Raw genomic sequence first — 24198 nt, forward strand, 5'->3', positions numbered from 1 at the left:
TTGAACTTATGACTCGAATACCATCACTGAACCAAGCCGACATAAATGAATCACCCGATAACCTCCCACCCTCCACAAACTCCAGCTTACTGTCCAAATCTCCACGACCAGATTGACCAAGTGTCTGTGGGAGAACACTTGGGTACGAGTGATCATGGTATCTAAGATTTAGATTAGCAATGGAGAGGTGCAAGGAACAATCTAGAATAGAACTTCTAAACTGGAATAGGGCTAACTTCAATGGGATGTGAAAGGATTTAACCAGGTTAAAATGGAACCAAAGGCTGACAGAAAAAACTGTAACAGAACAATGGGTGATCTTTAAAAAAGGTGGAGATGTTCCAAGTGCAGGCTAAGTACATTCCAATAAGAGGGAAGGGTAAGGGAACCTTGGATGACTAGGGAGATAGAGAAGATGATGAAACAAAAAAAAGTGTATGATGCATGTCAGGTGAATTCTTCAAGGGAGAACTAGACCAAATAATAAGTTGAGAGGGGATGTGAAGATGAAAATAAGATTGGCAAAGAGAGAACATGGGAGTAAAAGGGCAGTTAACATAAAAGGGAACGCAAAAATCTTCTACCGGCATGTAAACAGTAAGCAGGTAGCAAGAGGCAGGGTGGGGCCTATTAGGGACAAAGAAGGTGATATATGCTTAGAGACACAGGGCAAGGTTAGAATACTCAATGAGTACTTTGTATCAGTGTTTACTAAGGGAGGTGGATGCTGACAAAATATCAGTAAAAGTGGACAAGGTAGAAGCAATGGAAGGGGTGAAAATTGATACAGGATGTACTAGAAAGGCTGGGTATGCTTAAGAGTGGATAAGTCACCTGGTCCAGATGGCTTGCATCCCAGGTTGCTAGCATCCCAGGTTGCTAAGGGAATTGGGGAGGAGATAGCAGAAGCGCTTGCCATAATTTTCCAATCTTCCCTAGATGCGGGGGGAGGTGCCTGAGGATTGGAAAGTGGCAAATGTGACACCATTATCCAAGAAAGGGTGCAAGGACAATCCTAGTACAGGAAACTCTTTCATCTGGCACCAGCGTTGTGCCAGTTGATCAAAACGTTCGGATTACAGAGATATAATTACCAAGGTACAAGAGCCCCGTACACGGCCACAGGTGCAGGAGCACCGGTTACATGGCACTTGTGCAGGAGTCCCGGTTACACGGCCACTAATATATAGTGAAACTTACCGGAACCTACTCCTGAATTTTGCCAGTTGAGATATTTAGGTGCCAGTTAAAAAAAAGTTTCCTGTAATTACAGGCTGGTCAGTTTAACATCAGTGGTGGGTAAAGTTTTAGAAACTATAATCAATCAAGGAAAAAATTAAACGGGCACTTGGAGAGGTTTAAGCTAATTAAGGAGAGCCAACACTGATTTGTAACAGGCAGATCGTGTTTGAGTAAACTAATTGAATTTTTGATGAAGTAACAGGGAGGATTGATGAAGGGAATGCAATGGATGTTGTCTACATGGATTTTAGGAAGGCGTTTGACAAAGTGCCACATAGAAGGCTGGTTAACAAAATTGAGGCTCATGGAATAGGTGGGTCAGTGGCAGTTTGGATAAGGAATTGGCTTAAGGATAGAAAACAGCAAGTTGTGTTAAATGGCTGTTTTTCCAAACTGGAGGATGGTAGACAATGTTCCCAAAGGGTCAGTGCTGGGGCCACTGCTTTTTTTGATATAAATAAATAAAATGACCTGGATATTGGAGTACAAAGTAGAATTTCTAAATTTGCTGATGACACCAAACTTGGGGGTGTGGCAAACAGTGAGGATGATACCAATCAACTGCAGGACATTGAAAAGCTAGCAGAATGGGCAGACAAGTGGCAGATGAAATTTGAGAGAGTGTGAGGTGATGCATTTTGGCAGAAGGAACAGGGAGAGGCAATATACACTTAATGGCACAGTTTTAAAGAGAGTGCAGGGACAGAGGGACCTGGGAGTTAATGTGCATACATCCCTGAAGGTGGCAGGACATATTGAGAGTGGTTAGCAAAGCATATGGCATCTTGGGCTTCATAAATAGAGGTATTGAGTACAAAAGTAGAGAAGTTATGCTGAACCTTTATAAAGCGCTGGTTAGGCCACAACTGGAGTATTGCATCCAGTTCTGGTCACCACACTTTAGGAAGGATGTGAAGGCCCTCGAGAGGGTGCAGAGGAGATTTACCAGAATGGTTCTGGGGATGGGGATCTTAGCTACAAGGACAGGTTGGAGAAGCTGGATTTGTTTTCATTAGAGCAAATGAGGTTGAGGGGTGATTTGATAGGAGGTGTACAAGATTATGGCAGGTTTGGATAGGCTAGTCAGGGAAAGGCTGTTCCCACTAGTTGATAGTACAAGGAGGTATTGGGCAAGAGATACGGGGGGGGGGGGGATGCGAAGAAAAACGTTTTTACGCAACGAGTGGTGAGGACCTGGAACTCGCTGCAGACAGAAGTGGTGGAAATGGTGACACGATAGGCACTTGAGGGAAGTAAACTTGCAGGGCTACAGGGAGAGCAGGGGAATGGGACTGATTGGATTGCTCTGCAGAGCACTGGCATGGACTCAAAGGGCTGAATGGCCTCCTTCTGTGCCGTTATGACTTATGTCCTGTTCTGCACTCATTCACTGGCTACCCATCACTCACTTTATCAAGTTGCAAGTTCCTGTTTGCACCATCCCATCTCTGCAAGCTCCTCCAGTCGTGTATCCCTTGCTGAATGTTCTGCTCCTGATTCTGGCCTTTACATCTTGCCATTGTTGGTAAAATCAGTTGCATCAGGCCAGCTTTCCAGAACTCCCTCCCTAGACTACTTTACCTCCACCTTAAAAGTCTTCTCAAAACCCATCTTTCAGCCAAGCTTTTGGCTTCATTTCCTAATCTCTTACTGGGGCAGCATTCTCAATCTTACTGGACACTTTCTCTACTGGCATTATGCAAGTTGTGGAATTTGCTACTTGAAAGTTTGCCATGATTTATTTTGTATTCAGAGTGGTTGGGTGATTGAATCTGGCAATATCCATCAGAACACTTGGGAAATAAAAGGAAATTTGGATAAAAAGATCTGAATTTAAACATTATATAAGTTCTTGGGCAATAATCTTGTTAGGTATTGAGAGTTTAACTTTAGCTCACCATGAAACCCACTCTTAAATGGGAGGGTTGGGAAAGAGGGTAAGATACAAATATTGCTTTGGTTTGCTCTCTTCTATAACTTATGTAGTGGATATGAAGAGAGCCTGCACAAACCCATGGGACTTGGGAGTATAATAATTTACCCCTGTAAGAACCATTCATTTAATTTAGAGGCTATAATTACATCAGTCTTTTGTTCTACCATCTGACATCTTGGTCTTCGCATCTAAACAGCTTAAGCAATTAGAACACTTACAGGAATGTGGTCTCAGAAATTACCCCCCAAGAGTGTGCCTGCTTTACTCGATGCACTTTTTGGGTCAGTCAAAGTGAACCAATTGTGCAGGATTAGACACCGCTAGGGTGTTACATACTGATTCTGAATACCATTCTGAAATCCAAAAAATTCCAAATTCCGAAAAACATCTGGTCCCAAGGTTTCGGATAAGGGATAGTGCACCTGTAGTTTGTATAAAAGCTATATATTAGGAGGGATATCTGCTGTACACACAGCTGTGTACACAGAGCTGTAAGAAGCTAAACAGAGTGGCAATGGGAGTTCGGTGCAGAGGGGGGAAGGACGTGCCAAGAGCTAGGGGAGTGGTTTAAGCTAAGAACCTATCTCTATTAAAATAATTTAAACTAGATAAATTAGTTTTAAAAACTAAAAATAAATCAAATGAATTAATTACAAAAAAACAAGGTTAAATGGAATGGCTGTGCAGGTGTGCTGTATCTGCAGCATGTGGGATTTTGTGGAGAGCAGCGTGATCCCAGGCAACCACATCTGCAGCAAGTGTCTGCAACGCAAGAAACTTCGGCTCAGTTGTTGAGCTGGAGTCCAAGGTGCAGACCAGGGGGGAGGGGGAAAAGTTGAAGAGTTACCTGGATATTTTTGACCCAGGAGGGTCACATCCTTAGGTTAGGTCAGGGACAGGAGGATGTGATGGAGTCAAGCAAGCAAGGGGGACCTCGGATGCAGTGGAGGAGCCTCAGTCTTTGCCCTTGTCCAACAGGTATGGGGTACTTGCTAAAGGGATGTGGTAGAGGATAATTAAGTCAGGGGAATAGATACTGTTCTCTGAAACTGTGACCAGGAGTCCTGAAGGCTGTCTGCCAGGTGCCAGAGTAAAGGACAACTCCTCACGGCTGGAGAAGAACTTGGAGCAGGAGGGGAGGATGGAGTTGTTGTGGCTCATGTAGGAACTAGCAACTTGGGTAGAACTAGGAATGAGGTTCTTCTGAGGGAGTTTGAAGAGCTTGGGTCCAAATTAAAAAGTAGAATTCATTTAAAAAAAAATTTTTTATTCGTTCACAGGATGAGTGTGTCGCTGGTAAGGCCAGCATTTATTGTCCATCCCTAATTCCCCTACCTCAAAAGGGAATAATCTCTGGATTACTACCTGAGCCACATGCAAATCGGCATAGGGACAAACAGGGATTGTTAAATGTGTGGTTGAAAGAGTGGCATGGGAGGCAAGAGGTTTCAATTCATGGGGCACTGGCACCAGTACTGGGGAAAGTGGGAGCCGTTCTGTTGGGATGGACTCCATTTAAACCAGGCTGGGACCAGAGTCGAATAACTAGGGTGGTAGACCGGGCTGGGGAAACATCAGGGAAAACTAGTACAAGTTAAAATTAAAGAATGCACAAAGCATTTGTAACAAGATAGATGAATTAATGGCACCAATAGAGATAAATGGGTTTGATCTAGTAGCTACTACCACCGAGACGTGGTTGCAGGGTGACCATGGCTTGGAACTAAATACGCCAGGGTACTTGACTTTTAGAAAAAATAGAAAAGGAAAAGGGGTAGCCCTGATAATAAAGGACAAGATAGAAGACAGTAGTGAGAAAGGATCTTAGCCCAGAAATCAGAATGTATAATCAGTATGGGTGAAGGACAGAAAACACTGGTAGTAGTAGTTTATAGCCCCGCTAACAGTAGTTGTTGTACAGAGCATAAATCAGCAAATTAGGGGAGTCTGTAACAAGGGTGCTGCAATAATCATGGGTGGGGTGAATCTTCATATAGACTGGGCAAACCAAATTGGCAAAAAGTAGTTTGGAGTAAGAGTTCATGGAATGCATTTCAGAGAGTTTTCTAGAACAATGTCAAGAAACCAACTGGGGAACAGGCGATTTTAGATCCAGTATTGTGTAATGAGAGAGAGTTAATTAGCAATCTTATAGTAAGTGATCGTCTGGGGAAGAGTGATCATATGATGAATTTCATTACCTATCAGAGTTTGAGAGTGATGGGTTAAGGCCAAAACTTGTCTTAAATTTAAACAATGCTAATTATGTAGTTATGAGGCATGACTTGGCCAAGGTAGATTGGGAAATTAGAATAAAAGATAAGGCTGCAGATAAGCATTGGCAAACATTCAAAAAGCAATTCATAATTCTCAATGAACATACATTACCTTGACGAATATAAATTTCATGGGGGGGGGGGGGGGAGAAATACCAGAAATAGTGGGGAAGCAAGAATTTAATGAGTGTGAGGAACTTAAAGTAATCATCAGTAAAAAAAAGTACTGGAGAAATAAATGGGGCTAAAAGCTGAAATCCTCGAATTGATGGCCTACATCCTAGATTTTTGAGGTGGCTGCAAAGTTAGCAGATGCATTGGTTTTGATCTTCCAGAATTGCATAGAATGTAGACAATCCCCGTGGATTGGAATGTAGCAAATGTAAACCCACTGTTCAAGAAAGGAGGGGGGAGAAAACAGGCTACTATAGGTCAGTTAGCCTAATATCCCCCCACCACCAACATCCTGGGGGTCACCATTGACCAGAAACTTAACATAGAAACAAAGATAGGAGCAGGAGTAGGCCATCCGGCCACTCGAGCCTGCTCCGCCATTCAATGAGATCATGGCTGATCATCCAAATTCAGTACCCTGTTCCTGCCTTCTCGCCAGATCCCTTTAGCCTGAAGAAATATATCTAACTCCTTGAATATATTTAATGAATTGGCCTCTACGGCCTTCTGTGGTAGAAAATTCCACAGGTTCACCACTCTCTGGTTGAAGAAATTCCTTCTCATCTCTGTCCTAAATGGCTTACCCCTTATCCTTAGACTGTGACCCCTGGTTCTGGACTCTCCGACCATCAGGAACATCCTTCCCACATCTAGTCTGTCTAGTCCTTTTAAAATTTTATAAGTTTTAATGAGATCCCCTCTCAGTCTTCTAAACTCCAGCGAGTATAAGCTCAATCGACCCAATCTCTCCTCATACGTCATTCGAATCTTCGCTGCACTCCCTCCATGGCAAGAACATCCTTCCTCAGATAAGGCGACCAAAACTGCACACAATACTCAAGGTGTGGTCTCACCAAGGCCCTGTACAACTGCAGCAAGACATCCTTGTTCCTGTACTCAAATCCTCTCGCTACGAAGGCCAACATACCATTTGCCTTCTTAACCGCCTGCTGCACCTGCATGCTTAACTGGACCAGCCACAAATATTGTGGCAACAAGAGGTCAGACGCCTAGATATTCTGCGGCAAGCAGCTCACCTGCCAGCTCCCCAAAGCCTTTCCACCATCTACAAGGCACAAGCAAGAAGCATGACTGAATACTCTCCACTTGCCTGGATGAGTGCAGCTCCAACAACACTCAAGAAGCTCGACACCATCCACGGCAATTGATTGGCACCCCATCCACCACCTTAAACATTAACTCCCTCCACCACCGAGGTACCGTGGCTGCAGTGTGTACCATCTACAAGATGCACAGCAGCAACTCACCAAGGCTTCTTCAGCAGCACCTCCCAAACCCGCGACCTCTTCCACCTAGAAGGACAAGGGCAGCAGGTGCATGTGAACACCACCACCAGCAAGTTCCTCTCCAAGTCACACACCATCCTGATTTAGAAGTATATCGCCGATCCTTCATCGTCGCCGGTCAAAATGCTGGAACTCCCTACTTAACAGCACTGTGGGAGTACCTTCACCTCAGACTGCAGCGGTTCAAGGCAGCTTACCACCTCAAGGGCAATTAGGGATGGGCAATAAATGCTGGCCTTGCCAGTGACGCCCACATCCCATAAACATATATCCATAGCAGGGAAAATGCTAGAATCTTATTAGGGGCATGGTAACAGGACACTTTGAAAATTATATGATTAGGCAGAACACTTATGAAATGGAAATAGTGTTTGACAAATCTATTGAGTTTTTTTGGAGGGTGTAACTAGCAGGGTAGAATAAGGGGGAAACCAGTAGATGTAGTATATTTGGATTTTCAAAAGGCATTCGATAAAGATGCCACACAAGATATGGGCTCATGGGATTGGGGACAATATAACAGCTTGGATTGAGGATTGGTTAACAGACAGAAAACAGTGTAGGAATAAATGGGTCATTTTTAGGTTTGCAGGTTCTAACAGGGGTGCTTAGGCCTCAGCTATTTACAATACAGGAAAAGTTCTGATATCCGGCACCGACGGGACCGGCATGTTGCCGATCTATCAAAAGTGCCGGACATGCAAAGTCAACGTTGAAGCATACGGAGATGAAAATCTCCGTATTTGACAAACACACACAACAGCTCGTAAACACTCGGCCCGTACCTTGAAGCGTCTCTGAAGCGGTTGCGAAGCTCCAAAGACGCTTTCCAGAGCCTGCCTGTTAACAGAATGCTAGGAGAAGAAAAAAACAAACTAAAACGGCTGCTGATTTCTGCCGTTAGAGCAAAGTTTCCAGCCATACAACCTCCGGATAAACAAAAGTTTCCTGTATATATTAATGGCTTAGATGAGGGACAAATGTAATGTATCAAAGTTTGCTGACGATACAAAGCTAGGTGGGAAAGTAAGCTGTGAGCTGGACATAAAGGCTGCAAAGGAGTATAAGACAGCTAAGTGAGTAAGAAGGTGGCAGATGGAATATAATGTAGGGAAATGTGAAATTATCCACTTTGGTAGGGAGAATAAATAAAGCAGAATTTTCTTTTTAAAAAAGGAGACACTTATGTTGGTATGCAGAGGGATTTGGGTGTCTTTGTACACAAATCACAAAGTTAACATACCAGGCACAGCAAGCAATTAGGAAGACATCTTCTAGAGATGGTCCATTTGGACTTATAAAAGCAGAAACACTTCTGAACTACTTTACAATAGCTTTTTATATCAACCAAATTACTAATCAAGTGGCTCTGAAGCTTTGTATACATCAATTCCCAGACTGCATACAGGAGGAGCCAACTTACAAGTAAGTTTTTATGAGCTGAAGATTACCAGCATGGAGTAATCATGTACCATTATTTTATTATTCAGTAGGGGTTGGAATTGTGCAACAATTTAACCAGATACTTGGTAGTATGACCAGTACTCTACTTACACATTGCAAGAGTTAGTGGTCTCAAATCAATGACACATATACATGAATAAACTGGAATTGCATGACTGTTTTCAGATGGATTTCAAAACACTGTAGGAGATTAGGTGCTTATGTCTTGTAGGACAAGTGCAGCAGACTATAGTGCACAAGTGAAAACAAGTGCCCAGGGTCCAACCAAAAGTGAGTGTTAGAATACTTTCTGCTGGAAAATGTTCAACAGAAAGTAGAAATGAAATGGCCATAGTTCAGTACAACAAAATAAACTCAAATTGAGGTGTCCAATAAGGGGGGGGGGGGGGGGGGGGGGGAGGGGGAAAGAGGGAGGGAGGAGGGAAGGAGAGCGAGAGCAGAGGGGGGGGGGGGGGAAAGGGGACACACAGACAGACACACAGGCACTCTGTAATGCAAGGAATGAGAGCCAAAATGTATACAGTAAGGTCTGACAAACAGCAATGTGATAAAAAAAAACATGATCTTCATTGAGGAATACATCTTGGCCAGGACATTAGCCAGAGACTAAATTTCACTTCCACACTGAAGGCAATAGTACCCAAAGCTTGAGAGATGCATGAAACAAGACAAGTCAAGAGCAAAGCATCAATAAAGTCCAATCATGAGGCATAAGTTGCTGGGATGGAACATGACTCAAACTGAACCTGTGTCATCTGTCTTGCCAATACCAGTGAGTGAATGTTAAATATTCAAATGACATACCAGGGTTCAGACATATTTAGACTAGTGGGAAAAGCAATAAACTTCAACATTGTAAAGAATATTTTAAGGCCTACTACTAAATCTAAGCAAACTACAAGTGGTAAACTAATGCACCTCCCAGAGCAACATGGAAGTTGTACACAAAAAGTCTCAAATTACTGGAGGTAAATGACTCAGCCGCAGATTAATACTGTATCACAATGTGTTTGTAAAAGACTCAGCTTATTAAAGTTTCAACACTGGTCTGGGCAGCAAGATTGGACACTCACAGGGAACCTTCAAGGCGGCTGGGTATAGGCAAGTACAGGTTAAGGATCATGAGGCAAGGGGGCCGCAGGCATGTAGGGTAACAAAATGGCAGGTGGGCTGGTGACTTGCACCACAGCACCACCTAGTGGTCAACAGCCTGCAACTTAGATCATGGTGTACCCCTCTGGCCAACTGGCTGCACTAACAGCACAACAGGCAAATGTCCACTAGGGTTCTTCCCCCATTACTAAGTGCTGACAAAAGCATTGTTCAAAAATTGTGATGGAATGCAACATGGCCAAAAGTGTGCGTCATACAAGACAGACTAGTAAACTGCCCTCGGCATTGGCCAGTCACCATCAGAATTAAGAAACTCAAAAAAGTAATTGATGATATTTTTGAGGCCACAGCCTGCAACAGGAGAGCCGACAAACTGAACTGAAATGTTCACATTACAGTTTGCAAATGGTAAAGGTTGAAAGTGTATAACCAAAAATTATGACAACAGAAAGCAAAGTTTGTGAACTGAAATGTATGCCCCACTTCTGAATAAAATTAGATGAACAAATGGCTGGTAGCACACTTATGAACTGGATTGAGTAGTAATTGCTCAGGTCATTTCCCTGCACAGATGTAGGGAGTTGGAGTTTTGAATCATCACATTCTGGTTGTTGCAGCAATTCATAGTGGGAAAGGGATTATGGTGTGACAAGCACATGAAATATTGCCATTGTTTTTGCCATGTGTTCAGAGTAGTTGTGGCAGTTGATTCTAATGATTATCAAACAGACAAGGAACTACAAAAAAAGTTCATTTAAAAAACCAAGAGAAATCCTGGAAGAACTATTACTTAAGTAAAAAGGGAAGTTCTGAATTAAAAGGCTGGAATTTAGATCTAATACAAGCAAAACCTTGGTAGCTCGAAGTACTGCTGCAGACAGGTTTGAGATGTAGTTGAATTTGATCTCACTAAAAAGCCATACTCTGGCCCAATGATTTGATAGGCAAGCTTCCTGTACTCAGCTTTCCATGAAGCTTTGAAAAAAATATTAAAGCTCAACACATGGTATTTTGCACCTCCAAGTGTGAAGAAAGCCTAGAGGAAATCAGATTATGTAAAAGGCTGCATCTAAAAATGGAAAAAAACTTGGATAAAGCAGGAGCCATAATCTGGTTACTTTCTTTAGGTTGTGCAAGGATCAGGTAAATGCAATATCTGACCTTTAATTTGTGCCAAACTGCTCGTCTGACATCTGGTCTTGGATGAGCTGCAATTTCCTCCATCTAAACAGTAAAAAGTTCAAAGCCATCATTTTCAGCCCCTGGCTGAAACACTGTACCCTCAGCACCAACTCCACTCCTCCCTCCCACACCTCCCCACCCAGCCAGCCACTGGCACTGGCTGAACCAGTCTGGTCGCAGCCTCAGCATCCTGAGCAGAGCTTCTGATCCAATATCCTCTCCATCACAAAAACTGCCTACTTCCACCTCCGTAACATTACATGCCTAACCCCATACCTCAGAAACCTTCATTTAGGCCTTGGTCATCTTGATTCCAAGGATCTCCCAGTCTCCTTCAGTAAAGATCAGCTAATGCAAAACTATGCTGTCTGTATCCTATGCTAAATCCAAGTCTCACTCACCTATTCCCACTGTTCTCACCTGACCTACATTTGTTCCCAGTACAAGAGCTCAAATTTAAAACTCTTATTCTTGTATTTCAATCCCTCCATGGCCTCACCTTTCCCCATCTCCAACCTCCACTAGCCCAAATTATAACTCTTGACCGTATGTATTTCCCTCTCCTTTCACCCAATTGGCAGCCATGTCTTCAGCTGCCGAGGACGCACACTCTGGAATTTCCTACCAAAACTTCATCTCCCTCTTCCCCCTTAAATTCCATCTCTGGCCAAGTTTTTGGTCACCTCTTCTCTATCCTTTTTTTTGGTTTGGTGTCTTTTTCCATATGCCTCATCTTGGGATGCTTACCCCACATTATAAAGGTGCTATATAAATCCAAATTGTTGAGAAAATGCCTATTTACTAAAATATTTGCTTATTCAATAGTGATGGTTTAGTCTCAAATGAAACTACTTCAATGGAAAATACAGGGGAGCAAGCAAAATAATAAAATTTGCAGGAATATAGTTCAGCATTTGAACCAGGTTTCATACTAGAAATTTATTTACATTTTTTCTGCTGCATTTGCTGTAGGAGTATTTCCCGAGTCAGCAGCAAGAGATCAGACCTGCAAATCAGCATTCTTGTTATATGATGGACTGAGGCCAACCACGCAGCACACCCAAATTGAACAGAAGTAAATAAAATTAGGCCAGGGTTTTAAAAACCAAAAGGAATGATTTTAGGAGGAAAAGAGGCACCAGTAAGTTTGAAGTTCTGGGAAAGAACACAAGAATGCTTGGAATGAAAAAGCTATTTGGCCCATCAATACTAATGCTTCTGTAATCCATGCATAACTACCATATCATGGTTTCTCCTCTTCCCTTCTTATTGCCCATGTGACTCATCTCTAACCTTCAATAGGTCCTGATCCAGATCTTTGGCCCAGAATTAAATGCTTCCACATATCTACTGTCCTATAGAAACAGAAGACCACGTAACAGGATTTTAAGAGAATTTAGGTAGGAAACAGTATATTGAGCTTAGCCAAGCAAGCTCAGGAGTTACTGAAGGATGTGAAGCAATACCAATTAGCTAAATGTTGCTACCTTGCACATCCTTTGAGCCACAGCGTGGCTATTATGCAATTAATTTCTGGGTTTTTCTTTCCTCCCTCTTAGTTGCACTTGGTTACTTCAGGCTTTACTACAATTTTGTTCCATATTTGCAATTTGTACAGTTCAAAGATAAATTTTGCCACCGAGTAGTACAAACAGTTCTAGTAGAAGTCAGAATAAGGAAGTAATGCACATGCCCTCTGGAAGTACATCTGTACAGACACTTCAAAAGCATTTTGCAATATTATTGACAAGACTCATTTATCCCAGCCTATGTTTTAGTTGTCTGGACAAACATGCCAACCTTGGAGCCTGGGTCACAAAACCAGAGTAAACCTTCCCACTGCAATGTATTGAGTAAAACAAAGAATGACATTATCCAGGAGAAATGCACAAGGACTGTTGAAGCTAATTTTAAAAGCAGAGAATCACTAGTATTACTGTTTTTTGAGATTAAAAAAAAGTTATTCCAAGTAGTCTAATCCCAATGAAGCAAATCATCTCCCCACAGTTCACAGGTAGCCCCGGACAATGGTTTGTAGGTGTTTACAATGGCCCCAGTCCTGCTGTAGGAAGGTAGGACTGAAGTATAGCTGTAGTCTCAAACACTTTCCTTACTGGGAGGAACCACATAAGCCACAGCCAAGTAGGCTTTTTTTTTTTTATAAATAAAAAAAAGTGTGATTTTATACAGTTTAATAAAGAAAAAAGTTAACTTGTCTCCCCATCCCCAAAGTCAGCCAAGCTTCAGTTATCTTCAGTTTTCTACTGTATTTGCCGTAGGAATATTTTGAAAACTACTGGATTTTTTTAGTAGCTATTATCCTGCTCCATTACACATCTCAATTTGTCAACAGTTGCTGGAAATTCCAGGGCAGATGATAAACCCAAGCTTAAACCAGAAGAGCAGGGCTATGCTGGGGAGAGGGGAGGTGGTAGGAATAATTGCTAATATTTTTAAAAAAGTCAAATTATTCTTCTGAAATGTTATCCATTTTAATGTTACTGCTAACTGGTTGTCTACTCACTTGAAGAAAATGGCAGTAGCATAAGTTTTAACATTTTCATTGCTCCATAATGGTACATGCTGTGTTGTGAATGGTAGCTTTGAATAGGGCTTGGTTTTCTGTTACCTCTTTTACTCATCTGTACTTTTAAATTAATTTACATTTACTTAATTGGATATTTGATTTGTAAACTTAAAAGCACTAGTTACAGCTATTATTTGAGGCTACAAACCAGGTGTGATGCAATGGCTATGCATTAGATGAAAGACTTCATATTTGATATTAACTCCAAGGGCTAATAATTACCCTCAGCTCAGATTCACATTCAAAGTCCCATTTAAAAGGTACTTGTATTTTTGGAGTAGTACAACAGCAATGGGTATAGTACTGCAAAGACACATTGCCATTAGGTCTTTCAAATTCAAAGTGTGTGTAACCCAAGCACTTAGCATAGACTAAAACTAGCATTGCACGTGTGCACAGTCTAAATACTAAAACAATTTTTAAAAGTCTTACTAACCCTAAAACTCACTGCAAATTGATACCTCTCCCAGCTTCCTCAGAAGGCATTCAATTTATCCTGGGAAGGAAAGACAATGAGCCATCAGCTGACACTGTTGCCTTGATGCCAACTATGCCTGCATGAGTACTGGGCTCAATATCCTGTGGTACGACCTGGCTGGGCCCAACATTACTGGGAATGGGGCTGTAGCTATTTCAAACAAAAAAGTTACCCATTTACTACAACCAGTTTTCAATGATGGCTGAAAGTTTGAGAATGAATTCAAGGGGCTGGCAAAGGTCCACATTTCACATATTTACTTGGCAAACTGCCTAGTGGCATCATCCCAGTCGGTAGCCCTGCTATTACAATGTAGCAGTGAGCCTTGATTTGCACCTATACCAGAACTAAAGCATTAGCGGGTGCCAGAACAATGCCATTTGAGTGCTAGTCAGTGACCCATGAACCAGAATGAATGTTAATATATTTTTGCAAGGTGACAGAAACTGTGGGGTAACTGGGGCACTGAAGCCTCACTCAACTGGTGTATCTTGTTCATTATGTGCTTCTGCATAGAGTTGGAACTGTGTTTGGAGATTGACTGGTAGGCAGGGGAATAGGAGATACTAGTAACAGAAATAAAGCCAAGCTATGATAACCTTCCACGCGTGCTTGGTTTCACAAAATCTACTCCATGTTCAAGTCAACTGGATAAAAGATGATGGATGCCTCACCACTGGCAAACATCCTTGGCATTCAAGCCAATGTTAAAGTTAGCACACACAGCCAATACATTTAAAAAAAGAAACAAGTGGGATCTTGGAGCAGAACAAAGTTTGAAGATAAATGAAGGTAGTGACCAGGTTTGGGTTTTTAAATCCTTAGGCTGTAGAAGGTGCTCTATAAGATCTCAGTAAAAAGAGGGGCAGATAATAGGACAGCATACTTTTGTAGCCGAGAAGGAATACGGACATTTCAGGAGGAGCACAGTCATACTATCAAACGTTGAGAATTTGGGAGGCTCGAGGCAAGAAAAGGATTGCCCATAAAATGCTTTATAATTGGGAGCGGCGGGGGTTGTCCAATTTGTTTGCACAGGAATGTTATGCACAGGAATACATAAAAGCAAACAAAGTCAACTATTCTTCCTATGAGGACTTGCTAGTTACAGGAAACAGTACCTATTAGACAGTAGATTTTTTGGGGGGCAAGGGACAATTGTTCTTCCATCAGGTTTTCCAACGCATCACGAAACAAGATCATATGCAACAGAATGTGTGGGTGTGGGGGGGGGGGGGGGGGGGGGGAAAAGGAGGAAAGCAGAGAATAAAAGGCTAGAGGGAAAATGGAAATGGCCATCCAGAGTTTTAATTTCTCAAACAGCTAGATGACAGCAACTCATTTATACAAACTGGAACCTGGAATTTTTAATTTTTTTTTTAATGAAGTCAATGCTAGGAAATCAAGCACCTTTTAGATTGTGTTCTTTGTCAGGCCACTGGAGTGGTGTTGGGCATGGCCAATGCCACTAGGACTTCTGCAGCACACTTCTAGAAAGAAAAGTTGAAAAAAAGTCTGTCCAAACTAAAAACTGCATCAGTAAAATATATTCGTAACAATTTGGATGGGCCAATAGATGTCCTGCAGTGCCACTGATCACAAAAACTTCTAGCAAACCAATAGATACTGCAAGGTCATATCTGGTCACCTGGACAAGAAACATGGGCAAGCAGTCAGGCAAGCCTTCATGATCCTGTATCCTGGAGTTCTGTATAATGGATTTTGCTGGGCAGTTCTCTAATCTGTTCACCTTGTACACCAAATGATAAGTGAACTACGCCGTTATGAATTGCAGCCGAAGAGCAGAGAAGCAGCCCCTTTAAAATAGTAAAAGATGCTGTAACCTCTGGTACTAGAGACAGGTGGAAAATTGTTTTGTCCTAGCCACGGAGTGGACATAGAAGTAGGACATCCGTAGTGTTCAAATAATTGTTCACTGTCACTGCATTGAGCAATACATCACCCTAGGTGCTGAGCAGAGCGGAGATAGATCCCTCAATACACAGGTGGTGAATTGCATTTCTAGTCGAGTCTGCCTAATCACATTTTACTTAATTGTAGGAAACAGGTTTGAATCCCAAGTCTCATTGCGCAGAGCTGTATTATGCCAGATTTGCACCCACTTTTAGCCCTGACTAACAACAACTCCGGTGCTTCAGCTGAGGAAATCATTTGAAGCTGCTCTACTCCTAGTAGCTAGCTTCAGAACTGAATATGGTACAGTTCTGAGCGGTCACCTGCTTTAGCCAACAATGCATGGCAGATACACTGAAGAGGGAATATAGTGACCTCAGATCTACCAAAAAAAAAAAATCAGAAAATCTCTCAAATTCAGAGTGCACCAAATACAACATACCAAACAAAGTAGCACCCAATTCTTAATTTCACAAGTTTACCTTTATTGTTTTGGTTTGAAGTCTGAGACCATTTAATGTGTTGATGGCCTTTTCAGCATCCTTTGGGTCCACATAGTTTACAAACCCATAACCAAGGCTCTGACCTGCAGAAGATTAAAGAGAATTTAAGTCAGTTGTGTATGAGTGACCACTTTTGTACCATTAACAGCGTAGAAAATGGCCTGTCAAATCCATGCACTGGACATTTTTACAACCACATCTCAAACTGATGCAACTTTACACTAATGCGTTACAGGTGAAGGACATTCAAAACCATTTAGACCTGTTCAATATGGACTAGTAATCCAGATGCCTGAACTAATAATCCAATCCTACCATGGCAGTTTGAATTCTCATTTAAAAATATGGAAATGGAAAGCTGGTATCATTAAAAGTGACCAGGAAGCTGCTGGATTGTAAAAACCAAACTGGTTCAACTAATGTCCTTTTATGGAAGGAGACTTGCTGTCCTTTACCTAGTCTGGCCTATTGAGAGTTCAGACCAATGTGGTTGACTCTTAACTACCCTCAAAGGGCCCAGCAAACCAGTTACCGTCACCACCTTCTCAGGGCAACTAGGGATAGGCAATAAACGTTGGCCTTGCCAGCACTGCCCACCATCCTGAGAATGTTTGTTATATATATAGCCAATCAGGATTGCACCAGGACAGTCTGTTAAAATAAGCCTAAACTAGCTCCCGCCTGCAACAGTCAACAGCTAGCTACACAAATGCAAGGCACGCGAATTTAGTGGTTAACTAAAAACCCAAGCTACTCTTGAAAGATACAAAAAAAGGAAAACTTCAGTGCTAGAATGAGTTATGGAGGGCCATATATCTTTAAAACAAACAAAAAAAATATCCATCAAAATCACCTTCATTTTTGAAACACTCCACCTGACATGATCCAGGTTTGTTTGGTTCTAAATCCTTGCTTTCACCAAGATACTGGAAAGGGCTCAGTTTGACACTCAAGGTGCTAAATACCAGAGCAATATAACCCAACAACAGTTCTACTGGCTAAATGCTCCTGATAAGTCTTAAACAGAATTCATTCCTGGGATGTGGGTGTTGCTGCCAAGGCTGGCATTTATTGCTCAGCCCCAGTTGCTCTGAAAAAGGTAATGATGCAACAGAGTGGCTTGTGAGGCCACGCCCAAGGGCAGTGAAGAGTCAACCACGCTGGTGTGGACCGAGAGTAACATTATAGGCCCGGCCTGGTAAGCATGCAGGTTTTCCTTGCTTAAAGAGCATTAGTGAATACGAACAGGAGTAGGCCATTCAGCCCCTCGAGCTTCCTCCGCCATTCAACGAGATCATGGCTGATCTATAACTTAACTTCATCCACCCGTTTTGGTTCCATATCATTTTATACCCTTGTTAAGCAAAATCTATCGATCTCATTAATTGATAGATGAGTGTTTCCCAACTTCTCTCCTGAATGGCCTAGCTCAGATTTTAAGGTTATGTACCCTTGTCCTAGACTCCCCCACCAGCAATAAAGATTTTAGCTACCTATTCAATTTCTTTCAAAATCCTGAAGATCCTAAAACCCTTAACCAAATCACCCCTTAATCTATATATTTTTTTTAATTAGTTTATGTGATGTGTCGCTGACAAGGCCAGCATTTTTGCCCATCCCCAGTTGCCCTAGAGAAGATGGTGGTGGAGTCAGTGTGGTGAAGATACCCCCCCCAGTGCTGTTAGGGGGAGGGGGGGGGGGGGGGCGGGGGGAAGTGCCAGGATTTTTCCCAGCGACAATGAAGGAATGGCGATATACTTTCAAGTCAGGATGGTGTGCGACTTGAAGGGGAACTTGGAGGTGGCGGTGTTCCTATGTGCCTGCTGCCCTTGCCCTTCTAGGTGGAAGAGGTCGCGGGTTTGGGCATTGCTGCCAAAGAAGCCTTGGCGAGTTGCTGCAGTGCATCTTGTAGATGGTACACACTGCAGACACAGTACACCGATGGTGGAGGGAGTGAATGTTTAAGGCGGTGGATGGGGTGCCAATCAAGCGGGCTGCTGTGTCTTGGATGGTGTTGAGCTTCTTGTGTTGTTGGAACTGCACTCATCCAGGCAAGTGGTGAGTATTTCATCACACTCTTGACTTGTGCCGTGTAGGTGGTGGAAAGGCTTTGGGGAGTCAAGTGGTGATACACTTGCCGCAGAATACCCAGCCTCTGACCTGCTCTTGTTGCCACAGTATGTGTGTGGCTGGTCCAGTTAAGTTTCTGGTAAATGGTGACCCCCAGGATATTGATGGCGGTGTATGCGGCGATGATAATGGCATTGAATGTCAAGGGGTTGTGATTAGATGCTTGCTTGTTGGAGATGGTCATTAGCTGGCACGTGAATGTTATCGGTCACTTATCAGCCCAAGCCTGAATGTCATCCAGGTCTTGCTGCATGCAGGCATGGACTGCTTCATTATCTGAGAAGTTGCAAATGGCACTGAACACTGTGCAGTCATCAGCGAACATCCCCACTTCTGACCTTATGATGGAGGGAAGGTCATTGAGGAAGCAGCTGAAGATGGTTGAGCCTAGGACACTGACCTGAGGAACTCCTGCAGCGATGTCCTGGGGCTGTGATGATTGACCTCCAACCACCACAACCATCGTCCTTTGTGCTAGGTAGGATTCCAGCCAATGGAGATTTCCCCCCCCCGCCCCCACGGACTTCAGTTTTACTCTGGCTCCTTGATGCCACACTTGGTCAAATGCTGCCTTGATGTCAAGGGCAGTCATTCTCACCTCACCTCTGGAATTCAGCTTCTTTGTCCACGTTTGGACCAAAGCTGCAATGAGATCTGGAGCGGAGTGGTCCTGGCGGCACCCAAACTGGGCATCAGCAAGCAGGTTATTGGTGAGTAAGTGCCGCTTGATAGCACTGTCAACAACACCTTCCATTACTTTGCTGATGATTGAGAGTAGACTGATGGGGTGGTAATTGGCCGGATTGGATTTGTCCTGCTTTTTGTGGACAGGACATAACTCTGCAGTTTTCCACATTGTTGGATAGATGCCAGTATTATAGCCGTACTGGAACAGCTTGGTTAGAGGCGTGGCTAGTTCCGGAGCACAAGTCTTCAGCACGACAGCCAGGATGGTGTCGGGGCACACAGCCTTTGCTGTATCCAGTACACTCAGCTGTTTCTTGATATCACGTGCAGTGAATCGAATTGGCTGGAGACTGGCTTCTGTGGTGGTGGGGACCTCAGGAGGAGGCCGAGATGGATCATCCACTTGGCACTTCTGGCTGAAGATGGTTGCAAACACTTCAGCTTTGTCTTTTGCACTCATGTGCTAGGCTCCACCAGCATTGAAGATGGGGATATTCATGGATCCTCCTCCTTCCGTTAGTTGTTTAATGGTCTGCCACCATTCACAATTGGATGTGGCAGGACTGCAGAGCTTTGATCTGATCTGTTGATTGTGGGATTGTTTAGTTGTCTATAGCATGCTGCTTCTGCTTTTTAGCATGCATGCAGTCCTGTGTTGCTGCTTCACCAGGTTGGCACTGCATTTTTAGGTATGCCTGATGCTGCTCCTGGCATGCTCTTCTACACTCCTTATTGAACCAGGGTTGGTCCCCTGGCTTGATGGTAATGGTAGAGAGTGAGGGATATGCCAGGCCATGAGGTTACAGATTGTGGTGGAATACAAAACTGCAGTTATGTCCTGCTCAGTGCCTCATGGATGCCCAGTTTTAAGCTGCTAGATCAGTTCTGAATCTATCCCATTTAGCACAGTGGTAGTGCCACACAACATGGAGGGTGTCCTCAGTATGAAGACTTTGTCTCCACAATGACTGTGCAGTGGTCACTGCTACCATGGACAGATGCATCTGCGACAGGTAGATTGGGGAGGACGAGGTCAAGTAGGTTTTTCCCCCTCGTGTTGGTTCTCTCACCGCCTGTCGCAGGCCCAGGCTGGCAGCTATGTCCTTCAGGACTTGGCCAGCTCGATCAGCAGTGGTGCTACCGAGCCACTCCTGGTGATGAACATTGTAGTCCTCCACCCAGAGTACATTCTGTGCCTTTGCTACTCTGCTTCTTCCAAGTGGTGTTCAACATGGAGGAGTACTGATTCATCAGCTGAGGAAGGGCAGTAGGTGGTAATCAGCAGGAAGTTTCTTTGCCTATGCTTGACCTGAAGCCATGATATTTCATGGGGTCCGGAGTCAATGTTGAGAACTCCCAGGGCCACTCCTTCCCAACTGTATACCACTGTGCCACCACCCCTGGTGGGTCAGTCCTGCCAGTGGGACAGGACATACCCATGGATGGTGATGGAGGAGTTTAGGAAATTAGCTGAAAGGTATGATTCTGTGAGTATGACCAGGTCAGGCTGTTGCTTGACTAGTCTGTGGGACAGCTCTCCCAATTTTGGCACAAGTCCCGAAATGTTGGGGAGGAGGACTTTGCAGGGTTGACTGGGCTGGGTGTGCCGTTGTCACATCTGTAGCCGGTGGCCCATCTGGGAATACAAGCCTAGTTTATGTAATCTCTCTTCATTGGGAGCCCTGGTAACATTCTAGTGAATCTGTGCTTCACTCAAGGGCAATATATCCCTTCTAAGGTGCAATGTCAAAAACTGTACAGTACTACAGATGTGGTCTAACCAGGGCTTTGTATAACACGAGCTATAATTGATTTGGCCAAAAAAAACACTATCAGCAATACAGGAAACTTTCGATTAACCAGCCCCTAAATAACCGGAAATGTCGGTTAACCGGCAAAATTCAGGAGTCGGTTTCAGCTAACTTTTGTAACTTATTACTTGCACAGCAACAAATTGAGGAAGGCAAGGGTTTGGCTGCAGCTGTTGCTAAGCTACAGAGACGCTTGCAACTTGTGGACATTCTGAAGCTGTGGTTTGTTGCTTCATACGGAGCTCTAAGGTCCGTATCTTTCACTATAGCGTTCGGTTATCTGGAATTGTTGCTGAACCAGCACCACATCAGTCCTGTCCATGCCGGATACCAGAAAGTTTCCTGTACTTTTGTTGCGCTCTGAAGGAGAGATGTACAAGATATTTGATAAGAGGCCTAGCTTTTCTAACATTAAAAAAGAGGGGAAGGAGGAATGAGAACATTGCCGAGTAGTTCAAGCAAAGATCTTGAAGACAAATGTGGCAACAAAACAAAGATCAGTAGGACTTCATCCCATGGTTGATATCTACTAACAACGGCATTCATAGCTGCACACCAGTAAATCACGGAAAAAAAACCACTTTCCAATTCCAGACCACTGCAACATGCCATTGTCCTCACACTACTGGAGCGGTAGGGCAATATGGTACCAATACTAAACCAGCAGAAAAAGTAGTCAGTATGAGCTTGGGAATGGGAGTCAATTTCTTGACTAGGGAGTCCCATGGCAAACTAAAGTGGCAATCAAAAGTTACACACTATAGGAAGGATGTTGACACAATAGAGGGTGCAACACAGATTCACTAGGATGTTGCCTGGCATGAAGAAATATCAAATACAAAAAAAGTTTAAAAATTGGGCTGTTTGTTAAAATGGGAGAGATTATGGGGTGATTTGAGAGAGGTTTAGAATTATGAAGGGATGGGACAGTAGATAGAAACAGACTTGGAGAAGTCTAGAAGATGGAAACGTAGATTTAGATGGGAGAATTTTTTTTTTTTAAAGTTGAGTTAGTGATTGAAGCAGAGACTACGTTTAACATTCAAAAATTGTGTTGATAGGTGGTTGAAGGAAAGGGGAAGAGATATGGAAGCAGAGCAGGCACAGTGGATTTGGACTACCACTTCTGTGAAGGATAAACAATAGAAATTGGTTGGGCTGAATCTATTTCCATGTTGTTATTTCTATGTAATGTAATAGAATTAGCATACCAAAATTATATTAGGAGCACTACTTTCTGCATCCATCTGTAAGCCAGGATAAGTAATGCCAAAACACATTCTAAACTCAGATTAAACAATGTTCGATGAAAGCATATAAACGGTTTCTGGTTTCGAGCAAAACCATCGAGATACTGGTACCTGGAGGCACTACAGCATCAGTCGAATAATTTTAACTTTGGCTTGTGACTCAGCCAGCCAAGCACCAAATCAGGAGCACATTATACCAATTTCTGTTTAGATGACAGGTTTACCTTGGCTTTCATTCCCACTGAAAAACTTAAATTCAAATACACAAAGCCAAGGGCAAATAGTATACAAGGCATAATGTAAAAGGTACAAAAGCAAAATACTGCAGATGCTGGAAATCTGAAATAAAAACAGAAAATGTTGGAAGTACTCTGGTCAGGCAGCATCTATGGAGAGAAACAGTTGTTAACATTTCAGGTCGATGACCTTTATAATGGAAAAGGTGTTATTTCCTTTCAACAGAAAACTCCAGATAGCAAATATGGCGTAACAAAGACAAAATTAAATGCACTTTTGGCCAACAAACATGACCTTATGAACTTCCTACCGCATGGAGGAAGGATTAAAACCAAAGCCAATTAATGCTAAATGTAGAATCAAGTACCAACAAATGTCCCCATCTGGTTGCAAGAATATTAGTTTAAATGGTTGATTGTTTAGAAGATTCAAATCTCAAGTTGGACCATGAAACTTAAAACACCTTTAGTAAGCTTATATTTAAGTATTTCCAATATTTTTGGTTTTTCAGCACAGTATTTTGCTTTAGTTTGGTTAAGATGATCCTGATTTCTAAATAAGGAAATAGCTTAGAGCCATTTCTGTCTGAAAAATAGACAGCTTAAAGGCCAGTATCTTTGGGTTTTCCAAAAAGACAACTTCTCCCTAACCATCAAGGCACTTATAACCAGGCTCCTGGATGTCAACACCACGGATGACTAAATAGTTTTTTGGTCTAGTACAAACAAGGCAGATCTCAAGAATTGTTTAGGTAATCGAGTCTTGTTACTATTTTCCCAGACTACAGAAACGTCTACTTTCAGGCCAGCACCTGCTCAAACACTTTGATTACCAGAAACAAATTAGCTAATTTTTACACTTGTGCATATGATATGAAGCAAACCTATTCATTATGAAGCAAAGAACTAGGATTCTGAGATATTGCACCAGTATTATAGCTGCTGAAAACAGCCGAGTTTGAAGTCAAGTGACTTTCCTGGCAAGACCTTTTTAATTTCCTTATCCTAGAGTGAAACATCACCCAACCCGAAATCCGGCCCAACTTTTGAGAAAAGCAACATTGACTCAATTTGGACTATTGGGTTTTACCAGCATTACTACTTGATATTTAGGAGAAAATAACTTTTTTTTTTTTTTTTAAAAAGTCGGAGATTCTGGAGTCATGCAAATCTGGGGTGCAATACTTCAGATTGTGCATTCACCCATTTCAAGGGCAGGCATAGTCCAGATTAGCTTGGAAACAAGTGTAGGCCATTGAAGCAGTCTAGTAAACAACATGCTTGGTAAGAAGTCCCAATTGCAAAGTGTGCTATGATGTGCCTTCAATAACCACAAAACTAGAAGTTATAGACTTTAACAAGTTGGCTTTTAATCACTAAGATCAGAGCTAACATCTCAACACACTGACTGGCTCGCAGGAATGAGTCATACAGATCCTGGGATCTTTATGTAAGAGAAGTCAGGGGCGGAGCCAAGAGCCAAGAGCTGGAACATTCCAGGTTAGTCAGGAAAGAGGAAGTGAAACTATACACCGTGTGGGGGAGGGTAATATACATGAGTGCAAAACGAATACAGGCAAGACAAACACATTTCATTACATGCTACAAGCAAAAGGCATTTATATCAGTGACCTAACTAAGGGCAAGGATCCTTTTTCCAGTTAGGAGGGAAAATCTGCTACAAGCTATATAAAACTGAGCAACCTCAAATCATGTAAAATTATTCTAGTCTGGACACAGCTAATACAAAAGTCAAGTCAAGCTCTCACTGAGCTTATGGCACTCCAAGGGTTGAGAGAGAAGATTGGAAACAAGAGATAAAGCCCAAAATGCCAAAACATAGCTGGCTCTCCACACGTACTGAGGAACAGGTTATTGTCCTTGAACATAGGTATTGGAGAAAACAAG

At 42.7% G+C, this 24198-nt stretch overlaps 1 protein-coding gene across 7 annotated transcripts in view; it reads right to left on the reverse strand.

The window, feature by feature from the left end:
• elavl2 (ELAV like RNA binding protein 2) overlaps positions 1 to 24198 on the reverse strand; it is a 122289-nt gene that overhangs the window by 43582 nt on the left and 54509 nt on the right. For 5 of the 7 annotated variants that reach the window (XM_085984060.1, XM_085984049.1, XM_085984046.1 and 2 more), the window contains 2 exons: positions 16156 to 16259; positions 10674 to 10736 (listed from right to left, as the gene is read on the reverse strand). In XM_085984060.1, coding sequence (XP_085840186.1) covers positions 10674 to 10736; positions 16156 to 16259 — 167 coding nt within the window. The remainder of the gene's footprint in view (positions 1 to 10673; positions 10737 to 16155; positions 16260 to 24198) is intronic. The other 2 variants (XM_085984056.1, XM_085984052.1) reach the window with 1 other exon arrangement.

The sequence above is a fragment of the Somniosus microcephalus genome, chromosome 1 (genome assembly GCF_052327205.1).
Source record: "Somniosus microcephalus isolate GS21.2 chromosome 1, FLI_Smic_1.0, whole genome shotgun sequence".
Lineage (NCBI taxonomy): Eukaryota > Metazoa > Chordata > Chondrichthyes > Squaliformes > Somniosidae > Somniosus > Somniosus microcephalus.